This window comes from Heterodontus francisci, chromosome 31 (assembly GCF_036365525.1).
Source record: "Heterodontus francisci isolate sHetFra1 chromosome 31, sHetFra1.hap1, whole genome shotgun sequence".
NCBI classification, from domain to species: domain Eukaryota; kingdom Metazoa; phylum Chordata; class Chondrichthyes; order Heterodontiformes; family Heterodontidae; genus Heterodontus; species Heterodontus francisci.
The window spans coordinates 56,138,686-56,156,263 of record NC_090401.1 but is presented as its reverse complement, the minus strand read 5'-3'; the positions used below and the strand labels follow the sequence as shown (position 1 = coordinate 56,156,263).

General features: G+C 42.9%; 1 protein-coding gene across 1 annotated transcript in view; it reads right to left on the bottom strand.

Moving 5' to 3' along the window:
• The window catches only part of LOC137347294 (parkin coregulated gene protein homolog), a 273,893-nt gene that overhangs the window by 76,594 nt on the left and 179,721 nt on the right, over positions 1-17,578 (bottom strand). The window contains exon 3 of the mRNA XM_068011681.1: positions 11,083-11,254. Coding sequence (XP_067867782.1) covers positions 11,083-11,254 — 172 coding nt within the window. The remainder of the gene's footprint in view (positions 1-11,082; positions 11,255-17,578) is intronic.

Below are 17,578 nucleotides of genomic sequence, written 5' to 3'. Positions count from 1 at the left end.
CATTTTGGCTCATCGTGGTGCTGGCGGTTCTCTATAAAGCAGAAGTGAATATGCGACATATTTGTGCTGTTGCTGGGTTTCCATAGTGCACCATTTGATGCCGGTCAGAGTCTGCGAGTGGGTTCCGGTCCTTGGAGATTTCCCCTTGGTAATGCTCTCATGACTAGTTATGATGTTGAGGTCCTTACAGGCTGGTAGTCCTGCCACTGCTGGTCCACTCGTGTCTACTAGGTAGAATGTTTTCAGTTTCCATGCCGACTTGTCATGTCTACATTGCATTGTTAATGTGCCACTGCACGGGATAACTTGGCAATTATCAGTTGTACCATTGACTTCCAATAACTCCGGTACATATCTTTGAGGATTTGGACTGAGTAGGATATTTGCTCTAGCACCGTTGTCAATCTTGACCTTGAGTGTATATTTGCCAGCTTTCTTTGGGCACATGATGTTGATGGTGGCGAAAGCTTCCAGTTGTTGGACTTCATTCAAGTGATGTGTCAGGTTCACGATGTGGAACCCTTGTCTGACTGAACATTACTTCTCTCTGGGTCTTGTCTCAGGTCTGTTTTGCTGTGGATCTCATGTATCAGCTTGAATTTATATAGGTCTCTGGCGCTTTCCTTGCTGTGGTTGCCATGTTGCTGTGCCTGTCTTCTATTTGATGGTGTTCTACCATCTGGCTGTGTCTTTGGAGCCAGAATTCTTGCATGGGCGGGCCCAGTCTCCTTTTGCGCCACACGCCTTGCACAGGTCACGAAATGCAGGGGATTTCGCCGTGAGTGGGACGGACTGCACTTACCACACAGCTTGCTTGCTCTTTTCAACCTGGTTATGGTACCGATACTGTTGGCTGCACCTAGTGTTTGTAGCTACAATGGCTTCATATTTCCTGTCATCTTCCAGCAGTGCATCAATGCTGTGACCTTTCTTTGTCCCCAAGAGGTCTTTCTGAAAGGCTTCAATGGGTATTGATACAATCACCAGCTCCATTATTCAGTCTGACAACTCGACTTCTGAAAAATCGCACTCGTGCCTTTGCTACAGCAACTACTGATGAATTGGTCTATTGATTCCTGTGGCTCCTGCCTGTAGGACATCAATTCCAGGCGGTTGATTCTGAAATTCACTTGTAATCAGAGCTGAACTTCCAGCGTTTTCCATATCTTTGTGGGATCCTTCTGGTCCTCTTCAAATATGCCTGAGATATTGATTCTGTGTAATCCCCCATTTCCAATTGCTATCATTATTTTTACAGCTTGATTTTCTGGTTCTGTAACTACTGGTCTGTGAAACATAACTGCATTCTCTGTTTGAACAATTGGAACTCAGATAGGATATCAGTGGCCTTCCAGTTCATTCTGGTATCTATTTTCCTGCTGTTCTTTTGCTTTAAAACTTGCTTTATGACTCTGTACTTGTTTCCCCTTTAAGAAACTCTCTTGACTGCTTTGATTGACAGCAGCAGGCGTTTAGCAGTGCTTGCCTGTTTATCTAGTTTCCAGCGCCTAGTCTGTCTGTTTACACAGTTGTGCAATAGGCATTTCAAGTACTTTATTTTGGCTAGAGTTTGTTTATACAATAGAGCAATAGGTAATTCTTCATGCTTGAGTAGTTTTCTGAGTTTTAAAAAACTCTGGCTAAGTGAGTGAAGGCTCTGCAGCGTTCGGGTGATTTGATGGTTTCTGTTTATAACTCAAGCTGTGAGCTGCATGAATGGAGGATTCCAGTGTTTTTTGCTGTCAAGCACCTCATATAATAACGTGGACCTGATCAGGCTGGGGGAGCCTTTGAAAACAATCGCTCAGCCTAAGATAGGGATTGGGTTTTCCCGGCTTTTTTATTTCACTGAGCCTTTAAAAAAAAACAGATTTGCAAGCACCTTGAAGCTTTTTTTCAACGGGGATTCCTGACTCACCCACTCACAGTGATTGATTTGCAGCCTGTCATTCAGTTCAGCCTTCTACATCTGGAAGTGAGTTTTTCTTCTTTACACCGTTTGGGTCAGTGTTTCTTTTAACTTTCTCTCTTTTAGCTGCAGGTAGTTTTAAAAGATGTTTTCCTGTGGTCTGCAACCTTCGATTTTGTCTTCTCACCACCGCTGCCACCATGTAAAGAGAAGCTTTTTATGTTGTCTGAGGCAACATAAATGAGATACGTGGAGTCCAGGTTGTTGAAGATCTCAAACAGGTTTATTAACAGCTAACAAGCATATATAGTGCAGAGCTAACTATTTACATGACTTGCCCCTTGGTGTTACAGTAGCAGAGTGAGTCTGGGTGGCAGTCACATGACTGTGTCCTAGTACTTGGCTCATTAGCATACTAAGATCTTAAAGGGACTTCACTCTTACAGGTAATCACACAACAGCTTGGGTAATCTGATACCTGAACTAGATAGGTTCCCATTAGTCCAGGGCACTGTTGATCATTGACCATCCAGTCTGGCTCAGTAATCAGGTAAATCTGTCACTGAGCACTGGCAACTGACACTGGCTACCATTCTTCTCCAGATAACTCTGCAAACCAATATTTCCTACATAGTCAACATTCAGGAGTGATTATTGAAAAGTACTTTAAAGGCTGTGAAGTACTTTGGGTTGTGCTCAGACCATGAAAACAAAGACTTGCTTTTCACAACCTCGGGTATTTTGAAGTGTAGCCACTGTTGTAATGTAGGAAACTGGGCAGCCAATTTGTGCACAGCAAGCTGCCACAAACAGCAGTGTGATAATGACCAGATAATTTGTTTCTGTGATGTTAATTGAGGGATAAATATTGGCCAGGACACCACCCTTCTTCGATATAGTGCCTTGGGAGTTCTTAGATCCACATGAGAGAGCAGGGGCACTTGGTTTACTTGCCCATCTTCTCTCTCACCTTTAACAATGCAGCATTCTCAGTACTGCACTTGATTGTTGGCCTACATTTTTGTGCTCAAATCTCTGGAGTGGAACTTGAATGCACAACCTTCTGACTCAAAGGTGAGAGTGCTGCCAACTGAGCCTCAAATGAAACTATAAAGGCACTGTAGAAATGCAAGTCTTTCTTTAATGGATAGTGTAGTCCTCACTGGACAAACAGTGGGAAGCTTACCAGTACCCTGGATTGATAAACTATGCAGCTCTACATGGTGTTACGACTAAGGTGGAAGGAGTGCACTGTTTTTTCTAGTTCCACTTCTCCACAGGTCATAACATATATTAAATGTTTATCCAGTTACAAGTTGCAAGTTTACGATGTTGGGCGGGGGTTTGGGAAATATCCCAGAATAAAATACACCAACCAAGTTTCTTTTAAGAAACAACAAAATTATCAATTTATTATTAACAAGACTTAACCAGTAATGAAGCAAATCACTAACACACAGATTGAAATATGAAAGTTCCCTTTTTAAGTTCCCCAGCTACACTCACACACACACTGGAAAAAATACAGAAATTCTTTCTGTAGAGGTCTGTTACAAAAAACAAATTTAAAAAGCTACTTTGGTCAAATACTTGCTAATTCTTGATGAAAAAAAGATGTGGAAGAATGTCAATTGTCCCTTTTTTGGCCTGGCATCCGGGTGTATGGAGACGTGTCACTGGGATCATTTCAGAAGCAGTCAGTTCTGGGGGTACAGTAAGCTTTCCAGGAGAAATGTGGCATCAGGGTTTTCCGCCAGCACACACTTAAATCACAGGATTTTTTTCACCTTCTCAGAACCAATGCAGCACCAGGGATTTTAGCTCTCCCACACTGGATCTTTGCAGGATTTTTTCAAAGAGGTAGAGAAAGAGATGAGCTGGGTGCTTTCTTTTCCCTTGGCAGGAAAACACCAACTTCAAACAGTTTACACCAGGGTTGTCCAACCTTTTTGGGCGGAGGGCCGCATTGCAATTTTTGCTCGGCTCAGGGGGCCAGTGAGCAAATTTCAAAAGATAAGGGCATTAAAAATTTATCTTCCTATTAAAAACAACGACAAATGTGCATTTTTGTGAAGAAGCTTTAAATGAGAATTTCGTGACTTACTTTCTTGTCACTATATTGAAAACTGATTTAGTGACAATCTCTGGCCGCACACTTGATGTAGCAATGCCGAGTATTCTGGATAGATGTCCATCTTTCAGGAGAGATCTTGATCTCTCTTCCCCCTCTCCCCGTGCTCTGTGTGTGTGTGTGACTCATTCTCTCTTACCTCCTTCCTCCCCTCTAGGACTAGGGGACACAGATTGAAGGTTTTGCACAAAGAATGCAGGGGAAATATGAGGAAGCACTTTTTTACGCAATGGGTGGTAATGACCTGGAACTCACTGCCCACAAGGATGGTGGAAGCAGAGACGATCAATGACTTCAAGAGGATGTTTGATGGCCACCTCAGAGAAATAGACTTGTAGGGCTACGGGGATTGAGCCGGGGAGTGGGACTGACTGCATAGCTCTATGGAGAGCTAGCGTGGGCTCGATGAACAGAATGGCCGTCTCCAGTGCCTTAAGTAAATAACTCTTTGACTCTGTCTCCCTCTCCCCACTCTCTCTGTCCCCCTTTCTTCCCCTTTCTCTATCTCCCTTTCCTCTCCTCTCTTTCCTTCTTCCCCCTCTGTCCCTTGCCACCCCCTATCTGTATCTCTCCCCCCTCTCTCTCCACCCCCCCAGTGGCTGGAATTTTACGCCGCCCTAGCGGGTTGGATGGTGGCATGGGGGCGGTGTAAAATTGAGCGGCAGGCTCCAGGAGGCCAACCTGCCCTGCTTCCGCCTCCGCACAAGTTTACAGCGTTGGGCAGGGGGGTGGAAAGGACCCGCCTGCCCGAGGCCAATCAAGGCCCCTAAGTGGCCACTTAACGGCCACTTAGGGGCCCTCGCCTGCCTCCACGGGTATTTTACCCGTGGCAAGCGTGTGTGCTGGGGACGTGAAAGGCCGCCCAGCGATTGCTGCTGGCCTTTCTGTGCCGGGGGGGGTGGGGTGGTGGGGAATGGCAGTCGGGCACAGGATGCCTGAATGAGGGTCACCCCGCCTCCTAAACCCACCCCCGGGACCCAAGAAACCCCCTCTCCCCACAAACGACCACTCCAGCCTCACCAGGGAAAGACCGATCCCACTGGTGAGGCGTGCCCCTACTTACCTTCCCTCCTCGATCCATGGCGTCGGCTGGGCTGCAGTCCCAGCAGTGGCCACCGCTCCCGGCCTGCTGATTGGTCAGCAGCTCACTGAGGTGGGACCTCCTCCCTCAAGTGGGTGGAAGTCCCAACTCGGGACAATTAAAGTCTGGGGACCTGTAAAATACGGGACGGATCCCCGGGCTAGGCGAAAGCGGGTTCACCACCAACTTTCACGTCGGAGTACGGCTCCCGCCCATCCACCGTAAAATTCTGGCCAGTGTCTCCAGTGTTCCCCACTCTCTGCTCAGTGTTCAACGCTCTCTCTGTGGCCACCCCCTGTCTCTCTGTCCCTCCCTTGGTCTCTCTATCCCCTCTCTCTCTCTGCCCCCCTTTCTCTCTCTCTCTCTCTTCCTGTTCCCCCACCCCCTCTCCTTGTCACTCCCATTCTCTCTCCCTTTCTCCACCCCCTGTCTGTACCACTCTGTCACACAGTTGCAGAGAGTGAAATGCTCTTTTCAAGTTCTTTTAAAAGTCAGTTCTTTTAAAAAAGATTGTTGTCGATTTCACAGGTGACAGCCGCTGACGTCAGGAATAGCCGTTTCCCAACAGGCTCTGGGTTCTCCAGCCGACTTTTTAAAAAAGTCAGAACTTGCTGGATGACAAGGGGGGAGTGGCATGGAAGGGCAGCATGTGAAGTGGGGAGACCACATGGGGTGGGGGGGTGGGGAACGGCATGGGGGTAAGGGGACAGGATGGAAGGTATGCAATGTGTGTTGGTGGGGATGGGTATGGCAAGAGAGGGATCACATAGGAAGGATGGAATGGCCTGGGATGGGGATTTCAAGAAGTACTGTTACAATAAAGACAGTAATTTCACCGCAAACGTTTTGCAGCTTTCTGCTCGGAATTGAATAAAGTCCGGGTTCCAACTGCAGCAACAACCTTGCTGAACCTTCAGCCTGAATTGAGTTTTCCTCACCACTTTGCGTTTCTTGCTGATTCCTCAAATTTACTTCATAGAACCAGAATCAGAGAATAATGCAGCACAGAAAGAGACCATTCGGCCCATTGTCCCTGTGCCAGCTGTTTGATAGAGCTATCCAGTTCATCTACTCACCTGCTCTTTCCCCACAGGCCTGTAATTTAGGTTCCCTTCAAGTATTTATCCAATTTCCTATTGAATCTGCTCCCACCGCCCTTTCAGGCAGTGCATTCCAGATCACAACAAACCAATGTGTAAATAAAAAATGTTTCCTCATGAAGCCTTTGGTTCTTTTGTTAATTATTTTTAGAACTACTCTGGAGTCTCTTTCCTGATTTTCAGAGGAAATGGTGCGAGATGAGAAATGGACTGTTTGATAGTTTGACGAAGAGTTCACAAGACAATGATTCCTCCAGTTTTAAAACTCTTGGTGGAACAGCTCAGTTGTTTGTCATTTTCTTTCTCAGACACTCTGACAGTTTTATACGGCCTCAGAGATGGCTTCCTCTTTTGTTAATTTCACCAAATGCTCATTTGTCCAACTGCAGATCAACTTTGGGTAGACCGTCCAATCAGATAACATAGAAACAACAATGAGGTGGGAAACTCGAGCTTTTTACCACAAAGGCAGGAAATCACGGATTGTTGCCAAACGTAAACAAATGTGGCAACACATTTTAGATCCAATTTTGCGCCCCGGCAAGTATCTATGCCGTGAGTGGCTGGCTCCCAGTGCAACGAAAACTCGAGATAGGATGAGTTGACTGTAATCTTGTGTGGTCAGGTCATGTGAATATGAGGCACAAGTTTCCAATAGTACAGTTTTGTGTCAACAGCTAGCCTAATGAGGCAGGCAGAAAATCTGACTCGCAGATCAAACTTAAAGGGATGTGCCCACTTAAAGATAAGCAGCCGCAGATGAGAACAAATATTATTCCAGCCTTTATAAAAATTCAAAGAAGGTTTTAAAATATTTGTCAACCTTTGTCAAGGCTGCTGGGGGAGGGGTGATGCGATGGGCCAATTAAAATTAAGTGAAAGGATGTACAGTGTGAAGGCATGAAATGAACAAGTGACCGAGCCATGACCACCTGTTGATAACTGGCAAAGTGGATATGCTTCTGCTTGCGGTGGGCATGAAGAGGTTGCCCTGTTAGGCATTTTCTCCAGAGAACAATAGTAGACTTGCCTGCCAGCAGCTGGCAGTCAGGCTCAATGTTCTGTGCAGTTCATGATTGTCATCTACAATGCTCTGCACTCTTGGGAACGCTATCATCTGGGAAAGTATTATGCCTCATTTCCACATGGAAAGCATTGACCCTTGCAAGCAACTCCTGTGATGCTTGTTTGATGCATAACTGGACAGTCAACTGGCTGATTTGATTCAGAAGGATTTAGAAACTTAAAATTTTAAGGCAGCCTAGGGGAACAAGTTGCCTGTAGGTCAGCCTCCAAGAGATAGTAGAGCTTTGTGGCAGCCTCCTTTATGAAGCGGATCTCCACTGACATTCCCTGAAAATACTGCTTGGATCAATAAATGGAGGTCCTGAACTGAAAACAGATGCGTGTACAATGTGAAGTTGAGTCATATCTAATTTTCTTCTTCTGTGAATAATTGATTTTCCTCTTCTAAACCTAGAAGCATTATTGAAACATCCTAAGAATTCCCATCCTGCACACTTCAGTTGTGAAAAATTGATATTGCTGGAAGCAAGACGGTTGTAAAAAAAAAAGGAGCTGTAAATGGGAGTTTTACAATAGAAAAAAAAATCTGGCCTAAGCAGCAACAAAAATAATGCAAACAAAACAATACGATAAGCAAAAGAATTGACTTTCCAATCAACACTTAATGTGTGATCTTCACCTAACATAGAGGAAGATGGTTGTGGTTATTGAAGGCCAATATTCACTGCTCCATGACTTCGCTGCAGGAGTTCCTTCGGGCAACGTCCTAGGTCCAACTATCTTCAGCTAATTCATCAATGGCTTAATGACTTTCCCTCCATCCTAAGGCCTTAAGTGAGGCTGTTTTCTAACGATTACACAGTGTTCAGCTCCATTTACAATTCCTCAGATAATGAAACAGTCCATGACCCCATGCAGCAAGAGCTGAACAACATCCAGGCTTGGGCTGATAAGTGGCAAATAACACTCATACCACCCAAGTGTCAGGCAACGATCATCTCCAACAAGAGAATCTAAACACCGCATTCTCACCATCAACAATCTGGGTGTGGGGTGCAGGGGAGAGTCACCATTGACCAGAAACCCAACTGAACCAGCCTTATAAATGCCTTGGCTACTACAGCTGGTCAGAGACTGGATATTGTGCAGTGAGTGCCGCAGTTCCTGACTCCCCAAAGCCTCTCCACCACCTGCAAGGAAAAAGTCAGGAGTGTGCTGGAATATTCTCCACTTGGCTGCCTGCAAAGTGTGGCTGGCAGTGAACTGGAAGTGTTAACCTACACCACAAACCATGCCCAGCCTCAACGAGGCCCAGTACTGTTCGTGGAGCCTGGTGAGATTGAGGCTTTTGCATTGTTGGAATATTTTTCTTTTAAACCCAAACAACAAACCATATAATTTACAGAAACACCCTCCACCTACCCCATTTTGTGTGGGCAGACAAATTCCCGAATTTAATAGTTCATTAAAAGCTTGATTGATTCTTATTATACGTGTGTACAGAAAAATATAGAAGCTCACACATTTTTTTTTACTGTCCAGAAAATGCTGCAAATCATTTGCTGGCCAGTTCCTTACAATGCTGTTCATAATATCAGTACCAGGGATTTCCAGAAGATAGTTACTGATCAGACACTAAGTGTGAACATATTCTGAAAGCCTGTGATACAAAGGACTTTCAATTTTAACAGAGCTGCTTAATGAAAGTGGTAATTTTAGCAGCCTGCAATCAAAGTTATTTTAATTATAATTTTTCAATTGCACATGGCAGATTTCAAAATGTGGTTGTATTGCGTAGGTTTTAGTAAAGACACTTGTTATTCCATGACTTCTTTTATTTAAAAAAACCCAGCCATGTACCTTATTTAAAGCCATTGTTAACTCCCTCCAATCATCAAGTGACTCATTGGTGATTGTATAAGGCATACGACTATGGATTTCAGGCTTTTTCCCTACCTCACTTGCATGATTTAGTTCTAAATTCCAAATTGCAAATTTTTGTGTAACTTTTTATTTTGGGGAACATCCTACGAGTTGCTCCAGATAGACAGGCCCTTTCCTAAGAAGTGCAGATAACTTATTGAGGATTGCTGGCTTGTTTGAGTTTTTGAAGCACCGTTTCCCATTCACTGGGAGAGGTGCTCCTCATTTACACCAATTGTCGTTCTACGGCCAGGAAACAAATAGCAATTATTAATTAAATTTAAAATCCTTCCTTAGCAGCATTGCTTTTTGCATGTGTACTGCAGAAGCTGTACAGCTGTCTGATCAGCAGGGTGTCTTGCTCCCTGTAACCAGTCTTCATTTCCCTTATGGTACATCAATGACCAATGCTCCATGTGAATGTGTCAGATGTAATAGCATCTGACCCTGGGAAATGATGAATAGCCTCAGCTACTGGGAGTAGGGGACAGAGAGCTCTGCTGATACAACATAAAAGTTAATGTTAGCTCTAATAGGAGCAAGCAAATGCATATTCCTACAAATAAGAAAACATTCTGAAAAACATTTCTCCTTCAAATAGGAAACTAATTTTATGAAATTATTGCTAGTTATTTTCAAATGTAGGAAAAAAATCCAAAGACATATCAGAATAAAGGTTTGGTTTTACATTTGTTTTTTTAAGTTGATTACAGAATGCCCTCAACTCCAACAACAATTATCCAAGGAAAGAATCAATAATTTGTAATAGAATAGAGTTGTAATTTTTAATTGGAATTGGTTTCAGATGATTTGTCCCTGAATTGTAAGGGTTATGAACGGAGGCATCTGCACACTTGCTGGTCTTTCCATAGTCACTCCCTTGGTACTGAGCTTTGTGCTTTTAAACCTGTTAATCAGACGCTTCTGAGAACAGGTATTCTGTATCGAACACCACAATGTCATCCCATCATACCTTCATGATATCACACAGGGGAGCTTTATCTTTTGCCCATGGTGACTCCAGCCAACAAACGTTATTTAACGTGAGCAGAATCAGTTCCCCCTTAAATATATACTGTTAAGCTCAAACATATATTCAGATTTTATCTAGGCTGCAATAATAAAATTAAAGCTAAACGAGTGCAATGGGTCAAGGTGATGTACCTTTTGCCAAACTTCATCTCTCAAAAGTTCCAATACAGCTTTCATGTCATGATTTGACTATCAGCAGACCAGAAACTACCTATTCACTAACAATCACCAGAGAAAATCTTCAGGAATCGGGACTAGGCAGAGTAGCACACTAAGATCCAGGTCAAATACAGTAATCTTCAATAATCAGTGTGTAAATAGGGAGCTTACATGGTTAATACGCGCATTATGGTGGCTGCCACCAGACGTCTCAGCTTATCAATCTGAACCAATCGTTGAGAACAAGGCAATTACTGTAGCTCTGATGCTGCTACAGTGTATTAGTACCAGCTACCCAATCATAATGTGACAAAGAGAAAAGCCCATGATGTCAGTCAAAAGGCTATAAATGTTCCAGAATGTATTGGTTTTGCTGTTTTTAGTCAGGCCCTTTTCATTCTCAACTTCCTTGTTTGCACCAATAACCTGTCATTAAATCCAGTTGCAACCAATTCAGAGCAGGAAATTTGCTGTGGATCTTCAGATGGCTTGTAGTGTCATTAACAAACCAAAATTAAGCACATTCATTACACTTTCATTTCTGTATGTATGTACTTTAGCTTCCGTGTAGATGTATAAACTGTACAACATCACATTTTTAATTCTTGCATTTCCTTTCTGGTTCCTTGAAGCCAGTTTCTTATGCCTGATGACAAGGGACAGAACTGCATTTTTAAAACAATGTCCCACCTCAAACCACCAAAAAAGTTCAATTTCTTACTTTTTATAGGGATGATAAGTTGAGGAATGACAGGAAGGACCTTTGATGCTCCATGTTCCAACAGGTCATGGACACCCTGTCTGGCAAAAAACGCGTATGGATGAGTTGTTTCACAAAGGCCATCGAAGAAAAGGGGCAGATAGTGATGGTAATCCAATTTTTCAATTTCAACCTGGAAAAGAGAGCAGTAAGTAATTAATCTTTCAGTAGTACGTGTTTAAAATTATGAAGGGTTTTGATAGAGAGAAATAAAGAGAAACTGTTTCAACTGGCAGAACGTTTGCTAACCCAAGGACAAAGATTTAAGGTAATTGGTAAAAGAACCAGAGGAGAGATAGGGCTATTTTTTGTATGGAGCACTGCCCACTGTCTTAAAGGTGGGTGGAAGCAGATTCAATAACAGCTTTCAAAGGGAATTGGATATATACTTGGAAAGGAAATATTTGCAGAGCTACAAGGAAAGAGCAAGGTAGAGGGACTAATTGAATAGTGCTTCCAAAGAATTGGCACAGACACAGTGAGCCAAATAGTTCCCTTTTGTGCTGTATCGTTCAATGATTCTGTCAAGAAAATCCCATACGCCAAAGGAGAAGTATTAATTTCATCAGCTGAAAACTTACATTTGACTTTTAATGAAAAATATTCCACAGTTAACTTTAAAAAAGGGCCGCGTTTGCTGACAACGCTACCACTAGATGGCGCTGCAGTGGCACATGCGCAAATGCAGCCTGTGCCACTAAAACGTCAGAGTCTGTGACGTCAGCAGCTGCCAGGACTAAAGATGGCGCTGCTCAAATAATCACACGAAGGCAATCTAAACACATGGCAGCACACAATAACAGGAGGGAAAGAGCGAGCGGACGGGCCGGTGGGGGGGGGGAGGAAGAGGAGAGCACACCCGCCACCACCAAGGTCTTCAGCCGAGCTCTCCCCGCTTTCACCACCCCCGCTCTCTCCCCGCTTCCCCCACCCCCACTGTCTGCACACGTTACTCAATGACGTAATCTGTGCATGTGCCAACCAGTCCTGGCAATGTGGAATGCAGCGCATTCGCAGAGAGTAGGAGCCAATCTGTGCATGTGTGCACATTAGCACAGTCAGATGACGTCAGCTGCTGCTGCGTTGTCGATAATCACTTTGTTAAAAAAACTAGCAGCCAAGATGGCCACTGCAATTTGCATCTGAAATACCAGGAAATTGAACTGGAGACAAAAGTCTAACAAGAAGCCCAACCAGAACAATGCTTTAGCTAACTCAGTAGATTATCCAGATCATTCTCATTAGCGAGCCATTCAAAGTCGTCCTTAGGCATTCCTAAGTAGAGTTGTCCCTCCAGGGGGTAAACACTGATAACCCCACCTGAGAGAGGGTTTGGGTTTTAGACTTTGGACCTCATTAAAAACAAAGGGGGTTGAGAGAACCATATGACCATCTGCCCATCTCTGAAAAACTGGGAGTTTTGTTACACTCCCAGAAGACAAGACGTAGCTGAGACTGCAGCAGCAGAGACAACTTCCTTCCTTCCTCCCTTCCTCCCTCCCTCCCTTCTTCCATTCCTTCCTTCCTGTCCCTCTCTCTCTGTCCAGAAAACATCAAGTTTGAAAACCATCTGTGACTGTGGACCCTCCAAGCCTACAGACTGCTCCAGCCAGAGACCAGGGGAAAAGAGCCATCCACCAGTCTGCCTTCAAGAAAACCTTGAGCAAAGCAGGCCGACCACGAAGTGCATTTTGATAACCGAGGACTTCAAGAATACAGCTTCATCCAGAGGACTACAGATCATCCACTTCACAGACTATGTATTTAACTTCCATTTATTCTAGATTTTAATCCAACCACCAAATCTATTTTTCTGTCTGTAATCTATTTGTGTGTGTCCGATTCTCGTGTGAATGTGTGCGTGAATGTGTAGCGTATTTTTTGTTATTTTAAATCGGGGTTAGATTGTTAAGTATAATAAACTTACTTCTTTCTTGTTTAAACTCAAGAAAACCTGCCCGATTGATTCTTTCAAAATCACAGTAAAGGAAAAAGGTAAAACACTGACAGAGGTGGTAAGCACAGCAACTGTTTAAAAGGAATACCCCCTGTTGTGGTCAAATAAGAGGAAGGGCATGAAGGGAGCCTGAGACCCCCTCCCCCTCCTCACCTGGCCGTAACAATGCTAATATTTTTTGCTGTGAATTACTCTCCCTCTCCTTACTCCAGCAGATAGAATATTAAAGGTTGGCGTTCCAATGAAGCATGAGTGAATCTGACAATAGTGTTGATTTCCCTCTCCAATTTTGGCACATAAAAGCGAATCTAACAAATTCTGTACAGAAAAAAAGTATAATACAATCATAGAATAGGACAAGAAGGTCTTTCGGCCCATTGAGCCTATGCCAACTCTTTTGAAGAGCAATCTAGTTAGTCCCTCTCCCCCACTCTGTTCCCATAACATGTTTTCTCCTTCAAGTATTTATGTAATTTCCTTTTGAAGGCTAAGCTTGAATCTGTATCCATCACTGCATTCCAAATCCAAGTTGGCAGTAACAATCATATGAAGGAGAACTCTTACCCCAGGTTTAAACTATCTTAGAGACAAGTAGATCAGGCACAGGAGAGAGGTGGTATGTTTGTGTATCAAATTCCCAAAGTGACAGACTGAACCCAATCACAGTCCTGCTCAATTTTCCTATCCTGTCGAAAGTCCTTGAACACGTTAACACCTCCCAAATCCATGCCCAGCTTTTTTACAGCTCCATATTTGAATCTTCCCAAGACGTCTTCTTCCCTTCCACAGTACTGAAACAGCCCTAATCAAACACATAAATAACATGTTCTATGACTATAACCATGATCCTGTATCCCTCCTCATCTGTCTCAAACCCTCTGTAGATATTGACACTCAACTACACCATCCTCCTCCCACACCTCTTCTCTGTTGTCTAGCTTGTAGGCACAGTATTATTATTCCAGCAATTCATATGTTCCCTTCCCACCTCATACCAAAGTCACCCAAGGATCTATATTGACCCCTCTTCTGCCAATGTACATACTGACCCTTGGCAAATTCATCTGCAAACATGGGGTCAAGTTCCACATGTACGTGGAAGACACCCACCTCTTCACCACCTCTTTTGACTCCTCCACTGCCTCAGTATTGTCAGACTACTTGTCCAACTTCCAATTCTAGATGAGCCACAATTTCCTCCAGCTAAATACCGACAGACCAAAACAATTATCTTTCCTCCCCCCACCAAAAAAGCTCCACATCCTCACCCCCAATTTCATTCACTTTATGTATACTGTCTCAGGTTGAACTTTACTGTTCACAACCTTGGCATCCTATTCAATCCCGAGTTGAGCTTCCAACTCTATATCTTCCCCATCACAAAGATCACCTGCTTACACCTTCTTAATAGGGCCCACCTCTGTCCCGACCTCCTCCTGCCTGCTGTTAATACCTTCATCATGCCTTTGTCACCTCCAGACTCAATTATTTCAATGTTCTCCTGGTTAGCTTCCCATTGTCCACCATCCACAAACTTAATTTCATTCAAAACTCTGCTCCTTGTTTCCTTTCTCACACTAAATCCTTTATCTCCCATCATTCCAGTGCTCACTGATCTACATGGGCCCCTGATCTCTCAAAGCTTCAAACTGAAAATTCCTAACTGCGTAAACCCCTTCATGGTTTTAGCCTTCCCTATCTCAGTAACTTCCTCCAGTCATACAAACCCCACCGCCAGACTTTGGCCTTTTCTGCATCTCCCTATCTCTGCCACTTCACCCCATTGTTGGCAGCTGTACCTTCAGTCACCAAGGCCCCATGCTTTAGAATTCCCTCCTTAAATCACCCTGCCCCCACACACCCTTTCCACCACTTCTCTCTCCTCCTTTAATACCACCCTTAAAATCAAGCTCCTCCACCAAGTTTTTGATCATTTTGCCCAATATCTCTTTCTTTGGCTGGGTGCCTATTTTTTTGATTAGGATGTTTTCCTGCTTTAAAAATGCTACACAAGTGCAAGATGCTATCCATAATGCTTTTGATAATACAATCGGTGTCATTAAATGTTAGTGACATGTTTCTGAGTCTTATTTAATATTGATGCCTTTGAAAAGCATCGAGTCAGTATTGTACCTGCGATCAATGTTCCTTTTAACATTTAGCTGTTGTGCACGGCCAGTTTTATCAGTGCATGTTCCCTTTAATATTTTTTGCATGGTATTTATCACAGAACAAGGTCTGCTAAGCACCTTCTATGCTGCTGCACGGCCGCTTAACAGGAATAATGCTGCCAACCTCTGAGTGCAGACCAGTGGCTCAAGAACTGATAGTTTAATTGGTTTAATGTTGGACATTTAAAGTTAAATTGGACATACACAACCTGAGATACAAATATAAATTTTGTTCTGTTTTTTTCTACATGCTGTTGCTGGTGGTGGGGGAAGAGGAAGGGCAAGAAATGAAAACTCATGTTAGATTCTCCAGCTACTATGTGTTGTGCACCGAGAGTGTTATTTTGCATTTCCTGCATTGTGGGCATAGTTTGGGATTTGAGTTTAAGATAAACTTTTCCGACACAGGCTTCTCACCAGCTGGAGAGGGAGGGTGAGGAATTGGGTGTGGCAAAATAACTAAAAGTTTGAAACTATTTTGAATAACTAGACAATTACCAAAGTGCTGACACCCGAATAATTGCAGCAATGCACTTGTCTCACTCAGTAAAATCAAAATCGTGGCAAAAATGCAAGATGTCGGAACTTTCATAACATCAAGAATTTGAGTAGGGATTGGTACAAAGTTTTGAGACAAAGATTGCATTTCTGAAACAATCATAATCTCTTGAAGATGAAAGTTAGATGGACATGCACTGTACTCATAAAAGTATTTGGCAAACTTTTTAAAGTCTCTCTAAACAGAAACTCCAGAGACGGACCTTATTTGTTTTCATTGTAGGAATGTGAAATTTTAAGTGGTTCAGTTCAAGATAACTTACATTACGAATGTGATGCTCCGTTAGTATTATGGCTGTGTGAGCATTGTTATGGCTATATGGATAATAACGGTTTCAAATCCTATTCATCAGCAATACTCATGAATATTGTACACAGAATTTTGGCTTTCACACCAAGAACACTTAACAGCAATACATATTTAAAAAGTTCTGTTTGTGCATGCAGGAGGTATGTAATGGCATCATATATAATACTTACAATCTTTCAAGTACAGCTAATTTCATAAAATATCTTCTTTCTTATTGTATTCCACTGTCCTGGTACCAGCAAATTGCAGTGAACTTCAAATGCCAATCTTACAGAAAAGACTTGCTCCTAATAATACAAATGTGCTCAAGCAAGCTATGATTTGATAATGGCATGCAAGTAAGCTTGAAGATAAGCATATCATTTTACAATGGCTGCTCTAGTTCATATAGCACACAGTTATCATTCTCTCTTTTTACTTAGAGTTCAAGGTTATCAGTGGTCTGTGGAACATAATGGCATAGAGGCAATGACAGGGCATTTAGGAATTTCTACAATCTATGAATAATTCATCCATCAATCATTACGGCATATTTCTACACATAAAGAAACCCAGCTTCCTCAAGGAGAGGCTACATTTATATAGGACTCGATTTACCCTTTGTTTTTCTGTGTAATTTCTTCAGTAATGTTGTTATTAAAATTGTTAAATAAAGTAGAACAACCAGTTATACCCACTAATCATTTTTCTCCATCCATGAAATGTGCTGCTCTACAATTTGAATATAAAAATATATTAAGTAATTCATTTAAATACCAAGTCAATCCATTTTTGAAAAAGTGTTTGGTTGAAACTCCAAGGGTTTAACCTTATATAGGTACATAGGAGCAGGAGTAGGCCATTCAGCCCATCGAGCCTGCTCTGCCATTCAATATGATCATGGCTGATCATCCACTTCAATGCCTTTTCCCACACTATCCCTTTATGTCATTGGTATTTAGAAATCTGTTAATCTCTGCTTTAAACATACTCATTGACTGAGCTTCCACAGCCCTCTGGGGTAGATAATTCCAAAGATTCAAAACCCTCTGAGTAAAGAAATTTCTCCTCTTCTCGGACCTAAGTGGCTTCCCCCTTATTTTGAAATTGTTCTAGACTCCCGAACCAGGGGAATCATCTTACCTGCATTTACCCTGTCTATCCCTTTAAGTATTTTGTAGGTTTCAATAAGATCACCTCTCATTCTTCAAAACTCTAGAGAATACAGGTCCAGGTTCCCCAATCTCTCTTCACAGGACAGTCCCGTCATCCTGGGAACAATTCTGGTGAACTGTTCTGATGAAAGGTCAGAAACCTGAAACGTTAACTCTGCTTCTCTCTCCACAGATGCTGCCAGATCTGTTGAGTATTTCCAGCACTTTCTGTTTTTATTTCTGGTGAACCTTTGTTGCACTCCCTCTATGGCAATAATATTCTTCCTAAGGTAAGAGGTCCAAAACTGCACACAGTACACCAGGTGAG